This window comes from Salmo salar, chromosome ssa24 (assembly GCF_905237065.1).
Source record: "Salmo salar chromosome ssa24, Ssal_v3.1, whole genome shotgun sequence".
NCBI classification, from domain to species: Eukaryota; Metazoa; Chordata; class Actinopteri; order Salmoniformes; family Salmonidae; genus Salmo; species Salmo salar.
The window spans coordinates 21551629-21577605 of NC_059465.1; the positions used below are offsets into that span (position 1 = coordinate 21551629).

The 25977-nt window shown below is 41.7% G+C and overlaps 1 protein-coding gene across 2 annotated transcripts; it reads left to right on the forward strand.

Moving 5' to 3' along the window:
* The first annotated feature begins 876 nt into the window (after positions 1-876).
* Positions 877-25977, forward strand: LOC106585546 (synapsin-1). 2 transcript variants are annotated; one of them, XM_014171888.2, is made up of 13 exons: positions 877-2003; positions 4826-4883; positions 6025-6116; positions 6751-6907; positions 7063-7152; positions 9224-9286; positions 9408-9550; positions 9724-9798; positions 9886-9988; positions 16047-16196; positions 16366-16435; positions 16586-17195; positions 22568-25977. In XM_014171888.2, the coding sequence occupies exons 1-13, from the start codon at positions 1678-1680 to the stop codon at positions 22701-22703; spliced, it is 2073 nt and encodes a 690-aa protein (XP_014027363.1). In that variant the 5' UTR covers positions 877-1677; the 3' UTR covers positions 22704-25977. The 2 variants fall into 2 exon arrangements, with proteins under 2 accessions (XP_014027363.1, XP_014027364.1); XM_014171889.2 differs by having other exon boundaries at positions 878-2003; positions 22606-25977.

Here is a 25977-nt window from a genome sequence, read left to right on the forward strand (position 1 = left end):
AGGAATGGGCCAAAATTCACCCAACTTATTGTGGGAAGCTTGTGGAAGGCTACCCGAAACGTTTGACCCAAGTTAATAAACAATTTAAAGATAATGCAACAAATACTAATTGAGTGTATGTAAACTTCTGATCCACTGGTAATGTTATGAAAGAAATGAAAGCTGAAATAAATCATCCTCTCTACTATTATTCTGACATTTCACATTCTTAAAATAAAGTGGTGATCCTAACTGACCTAAGACAGGGAATTTTTACTAGGATTAAATGTCAGGAATTGTGAAAACTGAGTTTAAATGTATTTGGCTAAGGTGTATGTAAACTTCTGACTTCAACTGTATGTTAAACATTTTCTAAATGTATGATATGTTACGAATTCTAGCTAGGTGGCTATGTTACCTAGCTGGCTAACATTAGCTAGGCTAGGGGTTAGGGTTAGGATGAAGTTCAGGAGTTAGGTTAAAGGGTTAGGGAAAGGGTTAGCTAAAATGGTTAAGGTTAGGTTTAGGGGAAGGGTTCGCTAACATGCTAAGTAGTTGAAAAGTATCTAAAATGTAGTAAGTAGTTGAAAAGTTGCTAATTAGCTAAAATGCTAAAGTTGTCTGTGATGAAATTCGAAATCGGGTTGCTAGACATTCACGTTATACGCCTACCCATTTACCCAGACCAACCACCCTACTGGCTTAATTAACATTACCAATAGTAACATGACATACTAATTTGGTAGTCCCGGAATTACGTTACTATGTTACGTCTTGTCTATGGGACCAGGCTGCTTAGAAAAGTCCAGCTCTCAGCAACAATCACTCTTTGCTTTGTCTATAAATGTGCAGCCTATGATAATGCATCACACAATTCTCTAAAATCCACTACTATCCTGGGATATCAAAATCTGAACAGCTGCCTAAACCTATGGCTATTAGGCTATTACTTCTTCATTAACTTTTTTTTAATTCATCACGAGCATAGGCAACATATGGCGCATTTCCTGTATGGGGGGTGCCCGCAGTCATTCTCTCCGCAGGAGAGCAACGCCCCTCAATCGTCTCTCCTCAGCACCACCCCTCATCCCAACCTGCCCCTCTCCTCTCAAAGGGATGCAAGGGAGTGACGCAGGATAGACGGGAAAACTGCGCTTAACCTCGAAGGAAAGATTGGATAGGGGTGATGCAATAAGACAAATTCTGGAAACCCAAGTGTAAATCACGGAACCTCCGTTCCCTAGAAAAGAGACCGAAGCACGGCCTCTATGGTCAGTGGACGTGGATGCCAGACTCACATGTTATCTATTTTACGCAGCCACTCACTAATGTTTTGATGGATGCGGCTCGAATTTGGACAATTGGTTGAGGTAGGCGAAGCTTAGATATTCGTGTTGACTGTGTTTTCTCACCGTGACCGACAATCCTTCTTCTTCGAGTCAATTGAAGAGGTCTAAACCTTGAAGGGGATACAGGCCAATCCATCTATAGATTTGGAAATAAAATAATTTTACGAAGATACCTATTTTAACGACGTAACTGGTTTTTTTCTTCTGCGACTCAGGGTTGATACATTTCACACTGATCCTTCGATTCAAATGTCAAAATAGTGTTATAGGCTATTGGTAGGCTAATTCATAGATTTGCATCAGAGAGGAGGATTCACCATACACCTTTTCGTAGCCAAAATTGTTCAGCATGAATTACCTGCGTCGTCGGCTGTCGGACAGCAATTTTATGTCCAATTTGCCCAATGGGTACATGACTGATCTACAACGCCCTGACGCGCCGCAGCAAGACCCTGCAGTAGTGTCGCCTGGACCACCGGAGAGGCGTCTGTCTACCAGCCAGCAGTCGGAGGGCACTGGCAGCGGAGCCGGAGCTGGATTTTTATCTTCCTTTACTAAAGCTGTCAAACAAACCACTGCTGCTGTTGCTGAGAAAGTCACCGAGGTAGCAGACAAAGCAGGCGTTGCCTCTGGTGCCAAGATACTCCTGGTAATTGATGACCAACAAGCAGACTGGTAAGGAGAGTGCTGTGTATGGTTACACGTTATGGCCCCTGTCTAGACTCAAATGGGTGCCAGTATGCTACCAAGAAACATAACTTCATTAGGATATAATTAATCTTTACTATGGTCATAACACACACACACATATCCTCACAAGGATAGTAAAACAAGGAATATTCTGACAAGTGGGGACATTTCGCCAGTCCCCACAAGGAAAAAGGTTATTTTAGGCTTAGGGGTTAAGTTTAGGGATAGGGTTACAATTAGCGTTAGGGTTAGGCGTTATGGTTGGGATTTTGAATGTGAATCAATTGTTTGGTCCCCACAAGGATAGTAACACACACACAACGAGACTACATTTTACTAATTTAGCAGACGCTCTTATCCAGAGCAACTTACAGGAGCAATTAGGGTTAAGTGCCTTTCACCTAGTCGGCTCAGGGATTCAAACCAGCGACCTTTCGGTTACTGTCCCAACGCTCTTAACCACCAGGCTACCTGCCGCCCAACTGCCGCGTACTACAGTGTACACTGAGTGAATAAACATTAGGAACACCTTCCTAGTATTGAGTTGCACCCCCTTTTGCCATCAGAATAGCCTCAATTTGTTGGGGAATGGTCTCTACAAGGTGTCGAAAAACACAGGCATTTTGGGTTTTTTGTTTTCTATGTGGGTTGTCTAGATTGTCATTGTGTGTTGTATTTTCTATGTTGTGGCCGGGTATGGTTTCCAATCAGAGGCAGGTGTTTTTCGTTGTCTCTGATTGGAAGCCATACTTAGGCAGCCTGTTTTTCATGGGGTTTTGTGGGTGGTTGTTTTCTGTTTTGTTGTTTGTACCTGATGGGACTGTTGTTGGTCGTTTTGTTATTTTGCAAAGTGTTTTCATTAAAAGTAAATATGAGCACTTCACACGCCGCATTTTGGTCTCCTTTAGACAACCCTTATTACAGCCTGGCACCTACTACCATACCCCGTTCAAAGGCACTTAAATATTTTGTCTTGCCCATTCACTGTCTGAATGGCACACATACACAATTCATGTCGCAACTGTCTCAAGGCTTAAAAATCATTCTTCAACCTGTCTCCTCCCCATCATCTACACTGATTGAAGTGGATTTAACGAGTGACATCAATAAGGGATCATAGCTTTCACCAGGATTCCCCTGATTCACCTGGTCAGTCTATGTCATGGAAAGAGCAGGTGATCTTGATGTTTTGTACAATCAGTGCATATGTCAAAGACATATGTTATCCACAGTTATTGTCATACCTACATAGGCCACCGAAATAATGAAGATGTTTTGGCAATGCAAATGGTGCAATTGCAATTTTGCACCACCAGCACATTGCAGGTAGCCTCGCTTGTGCCAGGCATGGTAAACTAGACTAGGCTACATATTCAAATGGTTCTGTCAGGCCAAATAAGGACGCATTCACAATGTAATGTTTTTTTGGTCTACTTATCAGCCCATATGAGAGCCCCAAATGATTCAGTATTTACCTTAGGCCAAATGTATAAGATACTATGATGATTTCTTGGTCCATGATAGTTCATGTTCCTTTCCAGTGTTAAACTGGGTCTGTTTTATTTGATAATACATGTATACCTACAGTTACTTCAGAAAGTATTCATACCCCTTGACTTATTTTACATCTTGTTGTGTTACAGCCATCATTCTTAAATGGAAGAAGTTTCAAACCACCAACTCTTCCTAGAGCTGGTCGCCCGGCCAAACTGAGCAATTGGAGGAGAAGGGCCTTGGTCAGGGAGGTGACCAAGAACCCGATGGTCACTCCTCAATCCTGACCAGTCTCCCAGTCCCTGCCGCTGAAAAGCATCCCCACAGCATGATGCTGCCACCACCATGCTTCACCGAAGGGATGGTGACAGATTTCCTTCAGACGTGACACTTGGCTTTCAGGCCAGAGTTCAATATTGGTTTCATCAGACCAGAGAATTTTGTTTCTCATGGTCTGAGAGTCCTTTGGGTGCCTTTTGGCAAACTCCAAGCGGGCTGTCATGTGCCTTTTACTGAGGAGTGGCTTCTGTCTGACCACTCTACCATAAAGGCCTGATCGGTGGAGTGCTGCAGAGATTGTTGTCCTTCTGGAAGTTTCTCCCATCTCCACATAGGAACTCTAGAGCTCTGTCAGAGTGACCATCAGGTTCTTGGTCACCACCCTGACCAAGGCCCTTCTCCTCCAATTGCTCAGTTTGGAACACCAAGGAAGTCTTGGTGTTCCGAAACTTCTTCCATTTAAGAATGATGGAGGCCACTGTTTTTTATTTTAAATACATTTGCAAAACTTTCTAAAAACCTGTTTTCGCTTTGTCATTATGGGATAATGTGTGTAGATTGATGAGGAACATCTTTTATTTGATCTATTTTAGAATAAGGCAGTAACGTAACAAAATGTGGAAAAAGTCAAGGGGTCTGAATACTTTCTGAACGTACTGTAATTGTATGTGTAGGGTACAGAGAAGAGGTAGTCATTAAAAAAAATATCAAACTTTATTATTGCATACAGAGTGAGTCCATGCAACTTATTATGTGACTTGTTAAGCACATTTTTACTCCAGAATTTATTTAGGCTTGCCAAAAAAAATGGGTTGAATACTTATTGACTCAAGACATTTCAGCTTGTCATTTTTGTATTAATTTGTAAACAGGCTGTAACACAACAAAATGTGAAAAAAAAGTCAAGGGGTGTGAATACTTTCTAAAGGCACTGTACATCGAGTATGCTTGTGAGATAGCATTACAAAACTACTCTCCAAAGTAGGCCTAGTTTTTATGCAATTCAAATATTTTCTCTTGCCTTTCTTCTCTAGGGTAAAGGTCTTCAAAGGTAAAAAGGTTCATGGTGAATTCGACATTAAGGTGGAACAGGTGGGTTGCTCGTTCACCTTTGTTATTTTAATTGTCTATTTTATATCAGAGATGGAGATGGAGATTTGAGGTTATAGAACAGCCAATGAAACTCACAGGTCACCTCATGATGGGTGTTATTGAGTACAGGGATTGAAGCACACAGATAGACAACCCCTGCATCTACACTCTTAGATAGCACCTTTTTTTTCTAGAACCTAAAATGCTTCTTCAGCTGTCGCCATAGGAGAACCCTTTTAAAAATCATTTTTGGTTCCAGGTAGAACCCTTTTGGTTCCAGGTAGAACCTGTTTGGGTTCCATGTAAAAACCCTTTACACAGAGGGTTCTACATGGAACCCAAAATAGTTACACCCGGAACCAAAACGTTTTTTTTCAAAGGGAACAGCTGAAGAACCCTTTTGAAACCCTTTTTTCTAGGAGTGTACATGGGTGCTGCAGACCTGCACTTACTGTATGCAATAAACAATGAATCAAAGAAATCCCAAGACATGCACATACTGTATAGTTGAACTATGTTAAGCGGACTGACAGTTGGATAATTATCAAGTGTGATAATAATGTTGTCATATTTGTCAAATATATTAAGGAAATAGGTCACTCTGAATCTGCTAACAATATCCATGGAAAATAAACTGATCTCATGGACCCCAAAACATTTATACCTGGTGGTGACTTTATAGAACAATGAAGTTAATGCTACCTGCTGTGCTTTGTAAATGAAGACTTGAAAATGCTTCTGGATTATTTTCTCTACTGGCATTTTCAATGTCTCCTATTTCTGTCCTCTCCTTTTATGTTGCATTAGAGTGTTTCCACTATGCACCCCATGAGTCTCAGCAGGAAGAGCCCTGTGCAATGAATGTCTCATCAGTTTTTGGGGACAAAGCCATTGAAGTAATACAGTAGTTCACTCCAAAATCAAAGTCTGCCAGATAATTCTGATCTCTTAAGTGGGCTAATGTGAAGATGAATCAATGTTCCACACCATCTATTTTGTAGAGCCACCTGTCTCAACTCCAAAGAAATGGAAAAGATCTAATTTCATCACGCCTGGAAAACGCTGATTTTTGCAGTGAACTATAACCTTAAAATGTCCCATTGAGGTTTGACTGGGATTGACACAGATATTGTCCACTCAGGCTGACTTCTCTGAAATCAACCTAATAGCGCATGCTACAGGGGGCTATAGTGTTGATATCGAAGCAATCCGGAACGGAACCAAGGTCATCAAGTAAGTCTACTGTACATCCTTTGAATACAGTGTTCTACGTGATGTTTAAGATAATCAGACACAAATATCTATCATGACACAAGGCGAGACCCAGATGCAGACACAGGAGGCAGATGGTTGGAGTCTTACAATATTTATTAATCGAAAAGGGTAAGGCAAGAGAATGGTCGTGGACAGGCAAATGGGTCAAAACCAGTTCAGAGTCCAAAAGGTACGAGAGGGCAGGCAGAATCAAGGTCAGGGAAGGTAGGATAATCAGGCAGGCGGGAAAGTAGTCCAGAGTCAGGCAGGGGTCAAAACCGGGAAGACTATCAAAAAGAGAATAGCAAAAGGAGAACGGGAAAAACACACTGGTTGACTTGACTAACATACAAGACAAACTGGCACAGAGAGACAGGAAACACAAGGATAAATACACTGGGGAAAATAAGCGACACCTGGAGGGGGTGGAGACAATCACAGGAACAGGTGAAACAGATCAGAGCGTGACAATATCATAAGTGTGTCCTGATTGCTTATGTTACAAGATATGCATGATTTCTTGCAATTTTCAAGTGCAAAAGCCAGAATAAAATGCTGACATGTCTGCTTGAATATAATGTATTGGTAATGTGTGATTTTTAAATTTTCCAAGGTGTTTCAGTCCAGACTTTGTGCTGATTAGGCAGCATGCCTTCAGTATGGCCAAGAATGGAGACCACCGACACATAGTGATTGGGTTACAGTATGCTGGTCTCACGGGTGTAAACTCTCTACACTCTGTCTACAACTTCTGTGACAAACCATGGGTGGTAAGCGTGGCAATATAAAGCAGATTCAATTGTTTGTTGTTTGCTTTCTGAGCCTAATCTAATTCAAGTAAACAGCCATGACTGCTAGACAGATCATGACTTTTGATTTAACTGAAAAAGTCACCTCTTTTGTCTATTATCGCGTCTCGTTTCAGTTTGCTAATATGGTGAGATTGTACAAGCAACTGGGACCAGAGGAATTCCCACTGATCGAGCAGGTTTACTATCCCAACCACAGGGAAATGGTGGGTGTTCTGCCATCTGCTTCCCTCTACTCCTCCCCCACCACGACATGGCCATGTCTTCACACTAAACAGACCTAAGCAAAGACTATTAGGTGGCCCTTCTGTTTGAATAACACATACATTTCTGTGTCCAGTAAGAAAAGGACAAAGGAGTAGCTAGCACACATCAATAATCCATCTCAGATCTATCACAACAATCAATCTTAATATTGTCTCTGATTAGACCGAGGGTTCATGTGTACAGGTCGCAGTAGAGCCAGAGTGGATTTGATTATTCCTGCGACCTATGGATCCCCTCAGTAGCGCTGCACTGAGATCAGTGTCTGTGCTGCCGCAGTGCTGCCCCCCTCCACACCTGCAGTCGCTGGCCTGCTCTCGGCGCAGCTCGCCTCAATGATCAACATGAATCGCTCGATAACTCTGAAAGTTTAACTGCTGCTGTTTGGGCTCATGATGCCCTCAGCATATTCACACATTTACATAAGTATTCATACCCTTTACGCAGTACTTTGTTGAAGCACATTTTGCAGAGATTATAGCCTCGGGTATGACGCTACAAGCTTGGCACACCTGTATTTGGGGAGTTTATCCCATTCTCTAAAGATCTTCTTCAGCACGGTCAGGTTGGATGGGGAGCGTCGCTGCACAGCTATTTTCAGGTCTCTCCAGAGATGTTCCATCGGGCTCTGGCTGGGCCACTCAAGAACATTCAGAGACTAGTCCCGAAGCCACTCCTGTGTTGTCTTGGCTGTGTGCTTAAGGTTGTTCTCCTGTTGGAAGGTGAATGTTCGCCCCCAGTCTGAGGTCCTGAGCACTCTGGTACAGGTTTTCATCAAGGATCTCGCTGTACTTTGCTCCGTTCATCTTTCCCTCAATCCTGACTAGTCTCCTAGTCCCTGTAGCTGAAAAATATCCCCACAGCATGATGCTGCCACCACCATGCTTCACCCTAGGGATGGTGCCAGGTTTCCTCCAGACGTGACACTTGGCATTCAGGGCCAAAGAGTTCAATCTTGGTTTCATCAGACCAGAGAATTTTGTTTCTTATGTTTCTCATGGTCTGAGAATACTCCAAGCAGACTGTCATGTGCCTTTTACTGAGGAGTGGCTCCAGTCTGGCCACTCTACCATAAAGGCCTGATTGGTGGAGTGCTGCAGAGATGGTTGTCCTTCTGGACGGTTCTCCCATCGCCACAGAGGAACTCTGGAGCTCTGTCAGAGTCACCATTGGGTTCTTGGTCACCTCCCTGACCAAAGCCCTTCTCCGCCGTTTGCCCAGTTTGTCCGGGCGGCCAGCTCTAGGAAGAGTCATGGTGGTTCTTAACTTCTTCCATTTAAGTATGATGGAGGCCACTGTGTTCTTGGGAACTGCAACATTTTTTGGTACCCTTCCCCAGATCTGTGTCTCGACAAAATCCTGTCTCAGAGCTCTACGGACATTTCCTTCGACCTCATGGCTTGGTTTTTGCTCTGACATGCACTGTCAACTGTGTGACCTTATATAGACAGGTGTGTGCCTTTCCAAATCATGCCCAATCAATTGAATTTACCACAGGTGGACTCCAATCAAGTTGTAGAAACATCTCAAGGATGATCAATGGAAACAGGATGCAACTGAGCTCAATTTCGAGTCTCATAGCAAAGGGTCTGAATACTTATGTAAATAAGGTATTTGTGTTTTTTTATTTGTAATAATTTGCGAAAAACTGCTTTCGCTTTGTGATTATTGGGTGTTGTGTGTAGATTGAGAAAAATAAGTAATTTAATCCTTTTTAGATTAAGGGTGTAACGTAACAAAATGTGGAAAAAAGGGAAGGGGTCTTAATACTTTCCGAATGCACATTAAAACGTGATGATACGTTGTTATTAAACTGCATCCTGGCACATTTAGCAAATAACAGCAGCTCAATTTGTGTTTACAGTTAACTCAATTAGCAATTTACTAAGAAATGCTGTGCTAAACATTCTCTTTAGTCAAACAAACCTACCTGGCCACAAACCTACCTGCATGTCTGGAGCCTGTGCAGTATGACGTTTTCCAATGGGGATGTTGTGTTGTCTTTTGCTGCAGATTACCACTCCTGGTTTCCCTGTGGTGGTGAAAATGGGGCACGCCCACTCAGGGATAGGGAAGGTAGGACTGGACTGCTCCTGTTACTGTTTTAAATGATACGAAGTAGGCCTGGATTAGTGTTTATCCTTCACAAATCAATACTATTGACATAATCTTATTCAATCATGACTTTACCCTGCAGGTGAAAGTGGACAATCAATATGACTTCCAAGATATTGCCAGTGTTGTTGCCCTGACCAAGACCTATGCCACATCTGAACCTTTCATCGATGCAAAGTATGATGTCCGCATCCAGAAGATTGGAGACAATTACAAGGCCTACATGTGAGTGAAAAAAAATAAGCTCCTTGTTGTGGTGACTGAGGTCAATCCATTCGACAAATCCCCAAGCTATTCAGCAAAGGCTACATATAATTTATTCTGCATATCCCGCCATTGATGTGAATAAGATGATCAAGAGAGAACATGCTAAACGGTAGATCTTGTCTGTTTATCAGGCGGACATCAATTTCAGGGAACTGGAAAACCAACACTGGTTCAGCTATGCTGGAACAGATAGCCATGTCAGACAGGTGAGTGTTAACACAGACTGGGCTTTTGTGCATCAGACAGACAGCAGTGTGTTTAGTAGTTACTAGCAGTGTTCTCCAACATCATAGGTATCGGATGTGGGTGGACTCCTGCTCTGAGGTGTTTGGAGGGTTGGATATGTGCGCTGTGGAGGCTCTGCATGGAAAAGATGGCAAGGATTACATTATAGAGGTAAAATGATTAGAAGCATTGTTAACAATTTTGCTCTTATATTTATTATATAGCTTACACTCGCCAGTTTTCTTTCTTTCTTATTTCGCATGTTTTTTTATTAAAAAAAATATTTATACTATTTTACGGAAGCCCTGAAGCCCAAGACCCCCCAAAATAATAATACGTAGACTCTTGGAATTAACTCTCTCATTCAAATGAGAATCTTATTTGAACATTTTAGTATCTCGTTCGAAACAACTTCATTTTTAATTTGCTATGCAGCTTGTCAGACCGTGTAATGGTTGCTGCAGCCATTCATTCACTAATTCCATCCACTGATATGATTATTAATTGACAGTTTTTTGATAGCCTAAAGCAGGGCTGAAGGCCAGAGCATGTAAGTGGGCGAGTGTGGAGCAAGGAGCAGAGAGTAATTGAGCAGCTTCTCTCCCGCTCCAATTTCACTCTGGTACTGCTCAGCCACAAGCTCTGGGCATGCTTTGTCTAGCACTTTTTGTTTCCTTTATCAGTATTATTTTAATTAGGCCTATTTGGTTGTAATTACTTAGCCTACCCCACCCAGAGTAGCATATATCTAGTTTATATTCTACTTTCTAACATTAGGATATGTAGTTTCTATTTTGAAGAACTTCTAATGTATTCACAGATGTTTTAGGTGGGCAATACATAGGCTACTGTACAATGTATTCACATTTTTCTTGGAATAGAAACACCACAATATAAATAAAGGGAATAAAGGGAATAAATAATCTCAAACACCAATAAACTTGACATGTGCATTGAGCATGGGAAATGTGCTCTACAAATGAATTATTATTATTATAAAGACAGAAAAATATGCATGTAAAAGCTTAATTACATAAATAAATATTAGTGGGAATAAAGCCACAATATAAACAAGAGAAAGAAGAATGGAATATATTTGAAAAGCCTAGAATTAGGTTTGATTGGAGAAAGAAAACAATTAATACTGCACAAAAAGTGGTTGTTTTCCCTGTTATTTGATCAATAAAAATATTTAATTTGATTTGGATGTTTTGTGGCTTTGCCCATAACTTTTTAACTTTTGATGTAAATGTTTGAGGAAAGGGTTTTATTCTTTCTGGATACCATTAGAATGACAATCGCAGGGAAAGGGACAGGCAACAACTATATCTATATCAGTCCGCTAATACTAGTGAAAGGCCCAGTGCACTTATTTTGTAGTCAAATATTTATATATAGTTGAAGTCGGAAGTTTACATACACCTTAGCCAATTACATTTAAACTCAGTTTTCACAATTCCTGACATTTAATCCTAGTAAAAGTTCCCTGTCTTAGGTCAGTTAGGATCACCACTTTATTTTAAGAATGTGAAATGTCAGAATAATAGTAGAGAGAATTATTTCTTTCATCTTTGATTTCTTTCATCACATTCCCAGTGGGTCAGAAGTTTACATATACTAAATTTGTATTTGGTAGCATTGCCTTTAAGTTGTTTAACTTGGGTCAAACGTTTTAGGTAGCCTTCCACAAGCTTCCCACAATAAGTTGGGTGAATTTTGGCCCATTCCTCCTGACAGAGCTGGTGTAACTGAGTCAGGTATGTAGGCCTCCTTGCTCCAACATGCTTTTTCAGTTTTGCCCATACATTTTCTGTAGGATTGAGGTCAGGGCTTTGTGATGTCCACTCCAATACCTTGACTTTGTTGTCCTTAAGCCATTTTGCCACAACTTTGGAAGTATGCTTGGGGTCATTGTCCATTTGGAAGACCCATTTGCGACCAAGCTTTAACTTCCTGACTGTTGTCTTGAGATGTTGCTTCAATATAGCCACATAATTTCCCTTCTCATGATGCCATCTATTTTGTGAAGTGCACCAGTCCCTCTTGCAGTGAAGTGCACCAGTCCCTCCTGCATTTTTGTTTCATCAGACCAGAGGACATTTCTCCAAAAAGTACGATCTTTGTCCCCATGTGCAGTTGCAAACCGTAGTCTGGCTTTTTTATTGCGGTTTTGGAGCAATGGCTTCTTCTTTGCTGAGCGGCCTTTCAGGTTATGTCGATATAGGACTCGTTTTACTGTGGATATAGTTACTTTTGTACCTGTTTCCTCCAGCATCTTCACAAGGTCCTTTGCTGTTGTTCTGGGATTGATTTGCACTTTTTGCACCAAAGTACGTTCATCTCTAGGAGACAGGACGCGTCTCCTTCCTGAATGGTATGAAGGCTGCGTGGTCCCATGGTGTTTATACTTGCATACTATTGTTTGTACAGATGAACGTGGTACCGTCAGGCGTTTGGAAATTGCTCCCAAGGATGAACCAGACTTGTGGAGGTCTACAATATTTTTTTCTGAGGTCTTGGCTGAGATCTTTTGATTTTCCCATGATGTCAAGCAAAGAGGCACTGAGTTTGAAGGTAGGCCTTGAAATGCATCCACAGGTACACCTCCAATTGACTCAAATGATGTCAATTAGCCTATCAGAAGCTTCTAAAGCCATGACATAATTTTCTGGACTTTTCCAAGCTGTTTAAAGGCACACTAAGTTGAATTTATGAGTCACGACTTCCGCCGAAGTCGGCCCCTCTCCTTGTTCGGGCGGCGTTCGGCGGTCGACGTCACCGGCTTACTAGTCATCACCGATCAATGTTTCCCTGTTCGTTTTGTTTTGTCTTTATTATACACACCTGTTTATGATTCCCTGATTATGTTCATTATTTAACCCACTGGCTTCCCTGTTTGTCTTGTCCGTGATTGTTCATGTTTTGTGGTTGTTGGAGGTGTTTCTCCCAACCCTGTTATTTTGCTGTGGGAGAAGTTTATTGTGGTTTTGAGTAAATACGTTTTGTTTGCACTCATCCCTGTGTCCTGTGCCTGACTCCGCTACTTCTCCTACATATTCGTTACATTATGTAAACTTCTGACCCACTGGAATTGTGATACAGTGAATTATAAGTGAAATAATCTGTCTGTAAATAATTGTTGGAAAATTACTTGTCATGCACAAAGTAGATGTCCTAACCAACTTGCCAAAACTATAGTTTGTTAACAATAATTTTGTGGAGTGGTTGAAAAACTAGTTTTAATGACTCCAACCTAAGTGTATGTAAACTTCCGACTTCAACTGTATATTTTTATTAATAAATATTTTTTATTCTGATTTTGCAGGGGGTGATGCAGCACCTTCAGCACCCCTACTTCCTGCGGCTATGCTTGATTGTGAGCTATAATCAAATGTTGAATTAAACGTGTGCGACACAAGAGGTAAACAAGTTTTCCATCAATAGAATTACTAAACTTACAGTTAAAGTATCCATCACCAATAAATGAATGAAATTCAGCAATTATAGGCTGGTTTATGCTGCGAAAAACATGCTTTTATTAGCCTATCAGAATCTCCTCTGATAGGGCTTCAATTGAAAGGGGTAACTTGTTATAGACTACAGTTCACAATAACAAAAAATCAATACATTTTATCACCAAAATAAAATGAAGAGATAATAAACTTTCATGATGACAATTAATTTAATCTTTGAATTGTTGGCTAATGGTTTACTGAAACATAAAGAAGCTATCCAATTTTCAATAGCACCGATGACAACAACCTATTCATTTGGTGATAAGGCAAAGCTCCTGAGAAGGAGCGCTTGAGAGGGAGATCTGTGCGTAATGGATGGATTTGGCGTTTTTATTAGCAGGATTTAGTTTAACTAATGTCTAATTGTGGAGTATTTGGTAAACGAAAGTGTCACAATACACAGGGGCATATTTATCACTCAGGGAATTTGACGTTGAGTAGAGATCTTCATGCCTGCTGCCAAACCTGGTCAGAAATTGCAAAGAAGATTTTTCCTGTCCCTTTGGGAATTAAGATATTTAAAGAATATTTTAGGGACTGCAGATTACCAGCGTGGAGCTGTTTTTTACGCACCAATCTGTGTTCTCTTTTGGTGATATCACTATTGTGCATGCCCTCAATGACAGAAGCTTTTTTGTGGTGTTTTGTAGTGAATCTTTTATAGAACGTCTGATCATTCAGTTGCCTGAGTACTTCAGTCTTTTATACAGTGTAGTCTTGTATAGTAACAGCGCCCCCCTTGTCCGCTAGGCGGATGACTATTAGAGGGGGCATTCTGGACATTTAAGACCTGTAGCTTGGATATGTCTTTATGCACCAGTCTGTAGTACATATCCACAGCTGGGTCAATAGGCCCAGGTGGAATGAACGTAGATGGACCCCTAAAAATAACAGGTTCAGATGCAATGTGCATATGAATTAGTAGTCAAAACGCATTGCTGTTGTGCGTCCTGGTATTCAGGCTGATTTGCCCCTATGTATTATTTTGTATATCTTTTCTGTAAATAGTTCACGAAAGTTTATTGCACCATACTGGCCGCCTACTTATTTTCTTTCTCCAATCAAAAAATATATAAAAATAGCACAAAAGCACATTGTCTCAATGTATTTGTACATTTTAGGCTTTTCAAATGTATTCCATTCTCCTTTCTCTTGTTTATATTATGGCTATATTCCCACTAATATTGCTTTATGTAATTAAGCTTTTACAGATATTTTAGCTTAATTAAATTGATTCTATTCCAAGAAACTCTAAAATAGATTTCACAGTAGCCTATGTATTGCCTACCTAAAAACATGCGTGAATACATTTGAAGTCCTTCAAAATAGAAATTACATTTCCTAACGTTAGAAAGTAGAATATAAACTAGATATAGGCTACTGTGGAAGGGGGGGGGCTAAATAATTACAACCGAATAGGCATAATTAAAAGACTAGTGATAAAGGAAATAAAAAATGCTAAGCAGGGCAGGCCCAGAGCTTGTGGCTGAGCAGTACCAGAGTGAAATTGGAGCGGGAGAAGAAGGCACCATTTTCTTTCGCACTGCTCCACACTCAACACTCGCCCACTTACATGCTCTGGCATTCAAAAGCAGCCCTGCTTTAGGCTATCAAAGAACTGTCAATGAATAATCATATCAATGGATAGAATCATGAATGAATGGCTGCACCAACCATTACACGGTGCTGTCACGGGCGTCGTAAGGAGTGGACCAAAATGCAGCGGGTATATTGATAATCTTCTTTACTTTATTAACGAGAAGACACTAAAACAAAACAAACGACGAAAACAGTCCAGTAAGGTGCACAGACCATACTAGGAGCAACCACCCACAAACACAAGTGAAAAACAAACACAACTAAATATGGCCTCCAATTAGAGACAACAGCCAGCTGCCTCTAATTGGAGGTTATTGACAAAACTTACATAGAAACAGAAAAACTAGATAAAGACATAGAAATAGATAACCTAGAACATAAACCAAAAACCCCGAAACACACAAAACAAACACCCCCTGCCACGCCCTGACCAAACTACAATAACAAATAACCCCTTTTACTGGTCAGGACGTGACAGGTGCGACAAGCTGCATAACAAAAGAGGTCTAATTTGACAAAATAACCATTAAGTAATTCAAACGAGATGCTAAGTTGTTCAAACAAGATACTAAGCCATTCAAATGAGAATTCCAAGAGGCTAAGTAAAATGTTTTTTGCTTTGGGCTTCATGGACTCCGTAGTATTTTGATATTTAATACTGCATTACTGGGAAAGGCTCGCAATTTAAGCATTCTTAAAATGTGTAGTAACACTGTAATTACACTGGTAACATTGTAATATCTTGTGGCTACCCAGACTATTTGCATTGCCCCCCCCCCTTCCCCTCTCTTTTACGCCGCTGCTACACTCTTATTATCTATGCATAGTCCCTTTAATAACTCTACCTACATGTACATATTACCTCAGTTACCTCGACTAACCAGTGCCCCTGCACATTGACTCTGTACCGGTACCCCCTGTATATAGTCTCGCTATTGTTATTTTACTGCTGCTCTTTAACTACTTGTTACTTTTATTTCTTATTCGTATTTTTTAAACTGCATTGTTGGTTAGGAGCTTGTAAGTAAGCATTTCACTGTAAGGTCTACACCTGATGTATTCGGCGCATGTGACTAATACAATTTGATTTGTGTTTCCCCATCTCGTTCTCTCAGGTGGTGGGTTGCTCCATGCCCCTGATTGGAGACCAGCAGGATGAAGACCGTGCTCAAATTGCAGACCTGGTCATCTCCAAAATGAACCAGACAGTCCCACGCACTGCAAGTCCCTCTCCTGTCCGTCCCACAGCTGCACAGCCTGCACAGGTGTCACTATTTATAACCACCACTCAGTCTAATAGACTTAAAATGAGTCAATATTTGTCAAAAGGAGTATGTTTAGATGAGTGGTCTTTATTGTTAATTGGCCAGTATATTTGGTTTGTATTTATAACTCATTAGCTTTGTGTCTCATTGTAACATGTTGGCCATGCAGAAAGCTGCATCCTCTCAGCCTGTCTCACAACCCAAAGTGCCACAGGCTCAGCAACGCCCTTCTCCACAAGGTAAGAAGATGGCTCTGTAATATTAAGGCCCAAAAATCCCAATGGACACTTGTTTTTGTTCATTAGCTGGTAATATGATAGCTACATTTGTTTTGTTGTTGAAATGATTGCTTGATAGGGACAGGATAAACAGTGCTCTGTCTCCTTCAGGTGGCCCACAACAGGCACCCACCGGCACTGCCACCCATCGCCAAGGAGCCCCCTCCCAGCAGCGCCCCTCTCCCCAAGGCCAGCCCCCTGCACAAGTCCAACCCCCTGCCCCAGGTCCCAACACCCAGAACCCCCCTGCCCAGACATCACAGAAAGATAGACAGGCCAACCCAGGAGCTGGGGCACAGCCGCGTCCCCCAGGGCAGGGGCAGAAACCCCCTTCTGGTCAAGGATCCCCCCAGCGATCCATGAGCCAGGGGGGCTCCCCTCAAAACCAGAGGCCACATCAGTCAGGTCCCCAGCTGCAGCAGAGCCCCCCCCCTGGAGGCATGGGCCAGAAGTCCACAGGGGGCCAGCCCCAGCAGAGGCCCCAGCAGAAGCCAGGCCAGCCTGCCAGGCAGCAGTCCCAGGGAGGATGCCCCCAGGGCCCCCAGCTGCAGAGGGCTCCAGCCCAGCAAGGTCGCCCTGGGGCCCCTACCACTCAGCAACCTCGCCCTAGTGCCCAGGGCCAGGGAGGCCCGGGAGGGAAACCTCCTCTGCAGCAGAAGCCCCAGCCCCCACAGAAGCCCAACCAGGACCCTCCTGCTATGGGAGCCACCCCTCCACTGAAGTAAGCAAAGCTTTCATAAAGTATTCCAAAACATTCAATGCCATTATACTTTTTGCTCAGTGTATCCCAACTGTATTACTCAATAGCTCAATATTGGATGTAACATCCTCCTATCGTTTTTGTCAGTTTTTGTGAGCCACACAGGATGCTCTGTCTATCTTATTCTCGATAAGGATGAGTAATTAACTGACGAGAGGATTCTGTGTTCTAGATTTAGCTTTCATTTATTTTTATCTCGTCAAGGGCATTGATGTGCATGATGGTGTTATATCTGTACTGTAGGCTAGATATTGAGTTTGCAAATCAATGTAGCTATAGTTTGTCATGGGATATGTTATCAGATGTTTACAGTGCGATTTGTTATTTGATCCAAATGTTTGGACTGAGTGTGCATGAACAAGTCTTTTCAAGACGATTCCAATGGAATGTTCACACTTTGTGTCCTGCTCATTATTAATTTTCATGTTGCACTTGAAATTACAAGGACTGTTATTTTGGATAATGCTAGATTTTATGGATGAGAGGTTGGTCAGGGCCGACCCTAGGCATATGCGACATAAACAACCGCTTAGGGCCCCACGGCTGCTAGGGTGTCCCAACCACCCGAAAATAATTATTATAATATATATTTTTGTAACTCAATCAGGGTCTCAACTTACCGATGAGCATTAGAATAGTAGAATACACAAGGTGCAATTTTCCAACAACTTTTCGTTTAGGGCCACCAAAAGGCAGGTTGACATTGTATTAAGTACCATTGACCATGTTTAATGTCCTGGTAATTCTCTAGTGACTCATGGAAAGGAAAGTTTAAATAACTACATCATTTACAACTAAACAGTGTTCCTTAAAACATGTGAGGGCAATGTGGAAAGGGTCACGGAAAGTGTTATGCAGGTTTCATTATGTAGTAAATTATGTACGCTTCTAGTGTATATTGCATAGAAAATATGGCTTTAACAAGCTATTAACAGTCAAAATGTAATGTTATGAATTTAATTACTGTTCCCTGAAGGAGGGAAATGACGTACAACATACTATGGGGAGTTGCACTTTCGCGGATCTACAATCACGCCTGACAATGAAATTCGCGCCTCGCTGGATGCACCGCCTCCACAGGTGATAAGTGTGAGGCTCGGATTAATTCCTTCAATTTAATACTACTCTTCACTGAGCCCAGGAACGGGTGGCGCGGGGCCAAACAAGTGTTGTACCTCGTTTTCCTCCTTCAGGGAACAGTAGTTATAATCCTAACATTATGTTCCCTTTCAATCAGTCAACTTCGGTTCAACATACTATGTGGAAATATAATCACGCCCCAAATTGATCCTGATGGATACTAAATGAAACGGTCCATGGCAGACCACCCAGACCTGACCCCGCCAGATGCGGCAGTCTGGGTATTGTGCAAACGGCACGCTGCATAGTGACTTTCCCCTGTCCCAGCGGTAAGCACCCTATGGGCTTTACTGGGAGCAGTGACATCCAAGCGATAAAACCTCACAAAAGTGTGTGGTGATGCCCAACTTGCCACATGACAAATATCTCCTACGGTCAACCCTTTAAACAACGGCCAAGACGCAGCCACACCCCTGGTAGGTAACCCTTGCCACTTTCTGCTATATGCCAGCGTGATAGCCTCCGCAAGCCAGTGGAAGAGACACTGCTTAGAGAGCGTCCTGCTGCGAGCTGGATTAGCAAACAGACTAAAAGCTGGTCACATAACCGGATATACCAGGTCAGTTCAATGTACATGCGAAAAGCTTGCACCGGACACAGGGCATGTAACTGCTGTTGCTCTTCAGAAGCAAAAGAAGGAGGCGAAAATGGAAATTGCTCAAAGCTAAGGACCTGTAGGACATAGTCATGACTTTCAGGGCGAAGGCCGTATTTGGACATAACGTCACCGTAGAGAATTGAGTACAGGAAGGGTTGAGTACAGGAAGGGTGTACGATAACGCATGGAGGTCCCCAACATGTTTAGCTGATGCCAAAGCCAGAGTACAGGAAGGGTGTACGGATAACGCGTGGAGGTCCCCAACATGTTTAGCTGATGCTAAAGCCATGAGCAGGGAGGTTTTGTGGGAGAGGATCTTCAGATCCATCGACTCCAGAGGCTTAAAGGGGTTGCCTCCAAAACCAGCGTCAAGCCCCAAAAAAGTACACTTTTCAGGAACCACACAATCAGGGATAGCGGCCATGTACACGTTTAAAGTGGAGAATGCCCGCACTGAAAAGGAACCAGCCCTTTATCTTGGCACCAGAGTCTAACCACTTATACGCATAGCCACAAGAACCAATTGTAAGCCCTCCCGGCACACCCTCTCCAGCGTGGGCTGAATCAGAACCACTGGCGGAACGCGTAAAGGAGGGTCCGAAGACACTGGTGTGCCAGAGCGTCCATTCCCAACAGGGCACGGGTCCCTCATCGAGAAAAATAGAAATCACTGTGCTTTTCCGAGGCTGGTAACTCTAGCTCTTCCGTTCCTGTGGCGGTCCTCGTGAGATCCAGTTTCATCATAGCGCTTGATGGTTTTTACGACTGCACTTGAAGAAACTTTCAAAGTTCTTGAAATTTTCCGGATTGACTGACATTCAAGTCTTAAAGTAATGATGGACTGTTGTTTCACTCTGCTTGTTTGAGCTATTCTTGCCATAATATGGTATTTTACCAAATAAGGCTATCTTCTGTATACCACCCCTACCTTGTCACAACACAACTGATTGGCTCAAACGCATTAGGAAGGAAAGAAATTCCAAAAATTAACTTTTAACAAGGCACACCTGTTAATTGAAATGCATTCCAGGTGACTACCTCATGAAGCTGTTTGAGAGAATGCCAAGAGTGTGCAAAGCTGTCATCAAGGCATATCAAATCAGATTTTATTGGTCACATACACATGGTTAGCAAATGTTAATGCGAGGGTAGCGAAATGCTTGTGCTTCTAGTTCCGACCATGCAGTAATATCTAACAAGTAATCTAACAATTTCACAACAACTACCTTATACACAAGTGTAAAGGAATGAATAAGAATATGTACATATAAATATATGGATGAGTGATGGCCGAACGGCATAGGCAAAGATGCAGTAGATGGTATAGAGTACGGTATATACATATGAGATGAGTAATGTAGGGTATGTAAACATTATAAAAAGTGTTTAATTATTAAAGTGGCTAGAGATTTAAGTCAGTATATTGGCAGCAGCCACTTAATGTTAGTGATGGCTGTTTTTCAGTCTCTCGATCCCAGCTTTGATGCACCTGTACTGACCTCGCCTTCTGGATGATTGCGGGGTGAACAGACAGTGGCTCGGGTGGTTGTTGTCCTTGATGATCTTTTTGGCCTTCCTGTGACATCGGGAGGTGTTGATGTCCTGGAGGGCAGGTAGTTTGCCAAAGGGTGGCTATTTGAAGAATCTCAAATATAAAATGTATTTTGATTTGTTTAACACATTTTTGGTTACTACATGATTCCATATGTCTTATTTCATAGTTTTGATGTCATTACTATTATTCTACAATGTAGAAAATAGTAAAAATTAAGAAAAACCCTTGAATAAGTAGGTGTTCTAAAACTTTAGACCGGTAATGTATGTTTTGTAGTAAAAAAAGATAGCGGAAGACACTTGTTTCCAATGACATCATTGGTGTGTATTGTGTGATTTTAACCAATTATGCGTACGCTTTGCTAACTAATTGTCTACTAATTGGTTGATGATGTCATTGGAAACACTTATCCTCCTCTTTCTTGTTTACTACATAACATAGAAACGTGCCATTTTCACATGTGGTGCTGGAGATGCTGAATATGAAGTAGAACATTTTTTAAATGTCCCTTTCAACATTGACAAGCTTCCAAACGTAGTTGTGATTCCGTGTCTGTATTGCCTTGGATGAAGCCCAGTCCCTTATGGACACGGGGTGCTCCGGCAATGGTTGCGGTAGCACCGTCCATTTAGAATAACCAAGTGACTTAATGGTAGATAGGTATACTAAACAAGAGAGTTACCCAAGCAATTCCACCGTTAGGAAGCCGGAATAGCTAGCAGTAGCTAGCTCACCTCGGCAATTTAGCTAACCTGGCTAGCACGCTATGCAGCGCTTGTTAGCTGGCCTGGTCTTAAAAGTCTACATACAACCCGGATCACAGAGGTGGGACCCAGACCCTTCTGCGATGAGAGACAAGCGGTGCTTAACCAAGGCAGACAGGCGGTAGGGGGATATTCACAGAACCTGGTTGCCCTCTCTCTTTGAGTAGGCTCCCTTAACTGTCAACAGAGCGCACAGGAGCCGGTAGACATTCTAGTCGACCAAGCACCCAATCCATCTCTGCGTTCCGCAACTCCGACTCAGCCAAGGTACGGGCACCCAGGAGAGGAAGTCACTATTGGAAACACCAAGCTCCGTAAGGAATGCTACATGATTGTCAAGAGAACCTGAGCAGTGGACTAGTTGGGGAACAGTGCCAGCCGTCTCTTAGTTTCACACACAAACTGATTTGAGCGAGAGCATCCTGAGCATGCACCGAGTTGAGACATACAAGACAACAAACACTAGTATCTTTTAATATACTCGGGCATGGTCTCGAACCCGGCTTGTTAGTAGTTTCGTCTTAGTTATTGCTATAGCCAGGCCAAGCCATTTGAAGAATAATTAATTAATTGTTTGTGATTAGGAAACTTATGAGAACAAAGTACAAACTTCAGCACACAACGTCCAGGGGATGAGCACGCTCTACCATTAACGGACAGTTTAGCTGACGTGACTTAAGAAGACAGTCTCGTGTTCCAATTGTTTGTTTTAGTAGCGTGAATTGTTCCTGTTCACACCGAGGTAAATAGTGGAATAATTGAAGGAATGAAACCCGAACCTCACACTTATCACCTGTGGAAGACATGGCTTCCAGTGTGGCGTGGATTTCATTGGCCTTGTCAGGCGTGATTGTAGCTCCTTCAACCGAAGATGTGAGAGTGCGACTCGTATGTTGTACCAAAGTTGACTGACTGAAAGACAACTGCAAGCAATTTCTTACATGTATTTATCTTTGTGCCCTTGAGTCCAGAACATGGAACTAGGAACACTGGTCAAGGGGAGGGGGGATGATTAAAAAAGCATGCCTTTGCATCCAGATCAATAATTCAGTATACATATAAAGTTGAGCTGATCATGTGTTCCTATGATCAGCTCAATGTCCATACATACTGAAGGAACTCTGTCTATCCCCTATGTATGGTCTCTCTCTTTCTTTCTCCAGCCATGCCCTACACTTCTTACCATTACACCCTACACTTCTTACCATTACATGGGTTTGCTGCATGACTTTAATAGCCTCTTCCTCTCCTCTATTGCCATTTCCTCTCTTTATAGCAAATCCCAGTCTCTTACCAATGCCTTCAACATTCCAGAAACCCCAACGCCACGGGCCAGCCTTAGCCAGGATGAGGTGAAGGCTGAGACCATACGCAACCTACGCAAGTCTTTTGCTAGTCTCTTCTCAGACTGAGAGATGGAGTCAGCCCCCTCCTACGCCGACAGAAAGACTGAAAGGCAGACCCTCCCTCTTCCCCTCCCCAACACACAATGGACCAATAGGACTAACACCTCCCTATCATGGACATTGATGTACATTGATGTGAAAATGCACATATAAAACATCCACTGCCTATACAGACATAGGATCTTAATTTGACCAGTATTGTCGCAGCAAAATAATCCTGAAGCAAAAGTTTTTTAACATTAAGTCCATAATATTGCTTGATCGATGGTTAAGCTGGCCAAAATTAGGCTATGTGAAAAGTGCAATACTGTTAATATAACCCAGGCTGTATCACAACCGGCTGTGATTGGGAGTCCCATAGGGCGGCGCACGATTGGCCCAGCGTCATCCGGGTTTGGCCGGTGTAGGCCGTCGTTGTAAATAAGGATTTGTTCTAAACTGACATGCCTAGTTAAATAAAGGTTAAATAAATAAAAAATATTAAATGTGTTAGTGTGGGTTTTCAGTGCATTTATGTAAATCACAAAGCTCATCTGCATTTCCTGTGGTGCAGGAAAATTCTCCACAACAAAAGAGTGATCAAATTAAGATCCTACATCTGTACATTTGAAGACCACACATAGAATAAAATACAGATAGCCCACTGGGCAAAAACTGGTCAAATCATGTTGTTTGCACTTTATTTCAACCAGAAAAATCTACAAGATGACATTGAATCAACGTAGAAAACTGATTGGATTTGCAAAAAAGTAATCAATGTAAGGGCATTTTGTCTTTTTTCACCCAACTTTTAACTTAAATCCAATTACGTTTTTCTTTTTTGAAAACTCGACCAAATGTAAATCAAAACTAGATGTTGAACTGACATCTGTGCCCAGTGGGAGGTTTGTTGCTCTCAGTCTGAAACATTCCCCATCACCTTCACATTCCAAATGATTCCTACAAACACACACACATACAGTACACACCTACTTCTCTTGTTGTTGCACGTGTGTTTAAATTTCAGATAAAAGTAAGGGTGAAGATTCTTATCCTATCAATCATCAGTCCCTTTTTAAATGATGTTATATATTACATTTCAGTAGGTGGCCTATGTTGCTACAGTTTTTATGTATTGGGCGATATTTACTTGGTCACGATTTGATCATTTGGAATTGTTTTTATGCTAGTATACCTGAAACAATACACTGGTAATCGTCATGATAGTGTTCCCAGTTTTCTGTTACTGTCAGATCATAGTGACACATTTGACCAAGTCTTGGTTGGCTCTCAAATGAACCATCGCTAAATTAAACTTGTCGGCACGGTGTTGTTCACACTACAGTAGGGCAGTTCAGTGTTACAGTAAAGCAACACTACAGCTGTTTGAGTTGCCCATTCATTCTAAGTTATGATTTTTTTAGATGCATGTCAATAAAGGAGATATGGTTGGAATTTCAATCACTCACATCGCCGCTTGTAACCGTGTTGTCACGTAATTAGCTAGCGTAATTAGCATAACAAAAGTATGTGTTGTTTTTGTGAGAATGCCATTGCTGCCTCCCTCTCCCTTCTTCTGTTAGATTAAGACAAAATCTCAATAGCTCTCAATTTGGAAAACATGCCTTACACAGACACAGAGTTCAGTCAGATAATATTGTCTCAGGGATGTCCTGGTAAGTGACACACTGGTGTCAGGGGTCAGGTCTTCCAAACGTTGCACTGAAATGAGGATGATGAGCTACTGCAAATGAAAGCATGTGTATTTACTGAGGTAGAATGTATTTGTTCTTTCAAATGTATTTGCACATGAAATATAACAAAATCATACTTGAAGACATAAGCGATATTTTTGAGATTTTAATGTCAGATTGTAGAGACACAGCCAGCTCAGTGCTCTATTTTACCAGCCATCACAAGGGCCTGGGATGCTGCTGTTTCTGTGAGTGGAGAGTTTGGGTGCCTGTCCTGTCTGTCCCCTGGCTCCCAGCAGGGTCACAGCTTGTGAGCAAGGGACCTAGTCCAAATTAATGCTCAGCCAAGGAATGTACCATGGGTCATGTAGGCAGTGTAAAATAAATGTACTGGTATGTCCCCTGTGGGATATACAGTACCACTGCAGTATACTTCTGTTTGATTTTCTACACGTAATACTTTCTCCCCAAAACATGAATGACCCCTTTGATCATTGGTCAGAAAACAATCCCTAGATATTCCCTGAGCCCAAAGCTGAAACTTTCTGTTTCTAGGGCACTGAATATGTCTTCCAAAAAGAGTGTGTTCCAGGCAATCTGTTTTTTGGAGCTAATTCAGAAAGTCCCAATCTCCCTGCAGAACCCCTCTGCTTCCTCTAAGCATCGACCCTTAGTGTATCCACAGTGACCCCTTGTGATAAGTGGTGCATAAGCGTGTAAATGTTGTTTTGTAAAACCAAATAGAAGTGTTGTACAGATAGTGACCTATGAATGATGCAGATGTGTCACGTTTCCCCCCTGCTGCTGGCTGTGCTTGTTGATATTTTGTGCAATGAATACTTGTGGGTTTTGGATTTTGGGCATTTATATAATTTTTAAGCCATTTCAGTACTGGCATTCACTATCATGAATTATGCATTATTTCAACTTTTTGAAAAAGCTTTTTTTTAAATCTTAGTTTCACTTGTATTCAGGATTACATGTCTACGTTTGAAAATGTATATTACACATCTTATCATGGGACTCAAAGGAAATCATAACTCAGCAAACAGAATTGTCAGGGTATACCGTTGAATGAATGGATCAGAGAAGCCTCAAATGATACCCGCTACAAAAAAATGACTTGTCTGGATGAACACGTGATTGGTATACATTTGTATTGTTTTACTCAGCTCTCTGCTACTGCCTGTAACAGAGAACATCCATCAGAGAACATCTTAGCTGTGTTTGGAGTTATAATCCTCTGGTGGATTATACATTGTTTCAATTATCATGACACTCCAATCTTTGTGAATCCTGTTTGTTGATATTCATAGACATGGGTTGAAATGTTTATTTCGTTTACATTCTTTTTGATGGATAGATTTGAATGTATGTTTACAATTTGTATGCCTTTTTTCTTTGCTTAAGTAGTTTTCCTAAATGCAGATGTAAGTATTTTTTATTTTGTTATCTGCACTATGAATTTCTGTGAAATTGATGGTCAATATTGATGCCTGCCAGATGTATAAAACAAGAAATCTATATGTATCTAAAATAGACAAAAATGATAAATATTACATATATTGTAAATCATTGTGGAGTATTCAAATAAATGTAGAAAAATA

What these genes read in the sequence shown, in the direction of transcription:
- LOC106585546 (XM_014171888.2), top strand. Translation starts at nt 1,678, where the DNA reads ATGAATTACCTGCGTCGTCGGCTGTCGGACAGCAATTTTATGTCCAAT. An exon ending in GACAATTACAAGGCCTACAT is followed by an intron (nt 9,551 to 9,723) that starts GTGAGTGAAAAA and finishes TCTGTTTATCAG; the next exon opens with GCGGACATCAATTTCAGGGA. An exon ending in GCAAGGATTACATTATAGAG is followed by an intron (nt 9,989 to 16,046) that starts GTAAAATGATTA and finishes TCGTTCTCTCAG; the next exon opens with GTGGTGGGTTGCTCCATGCC.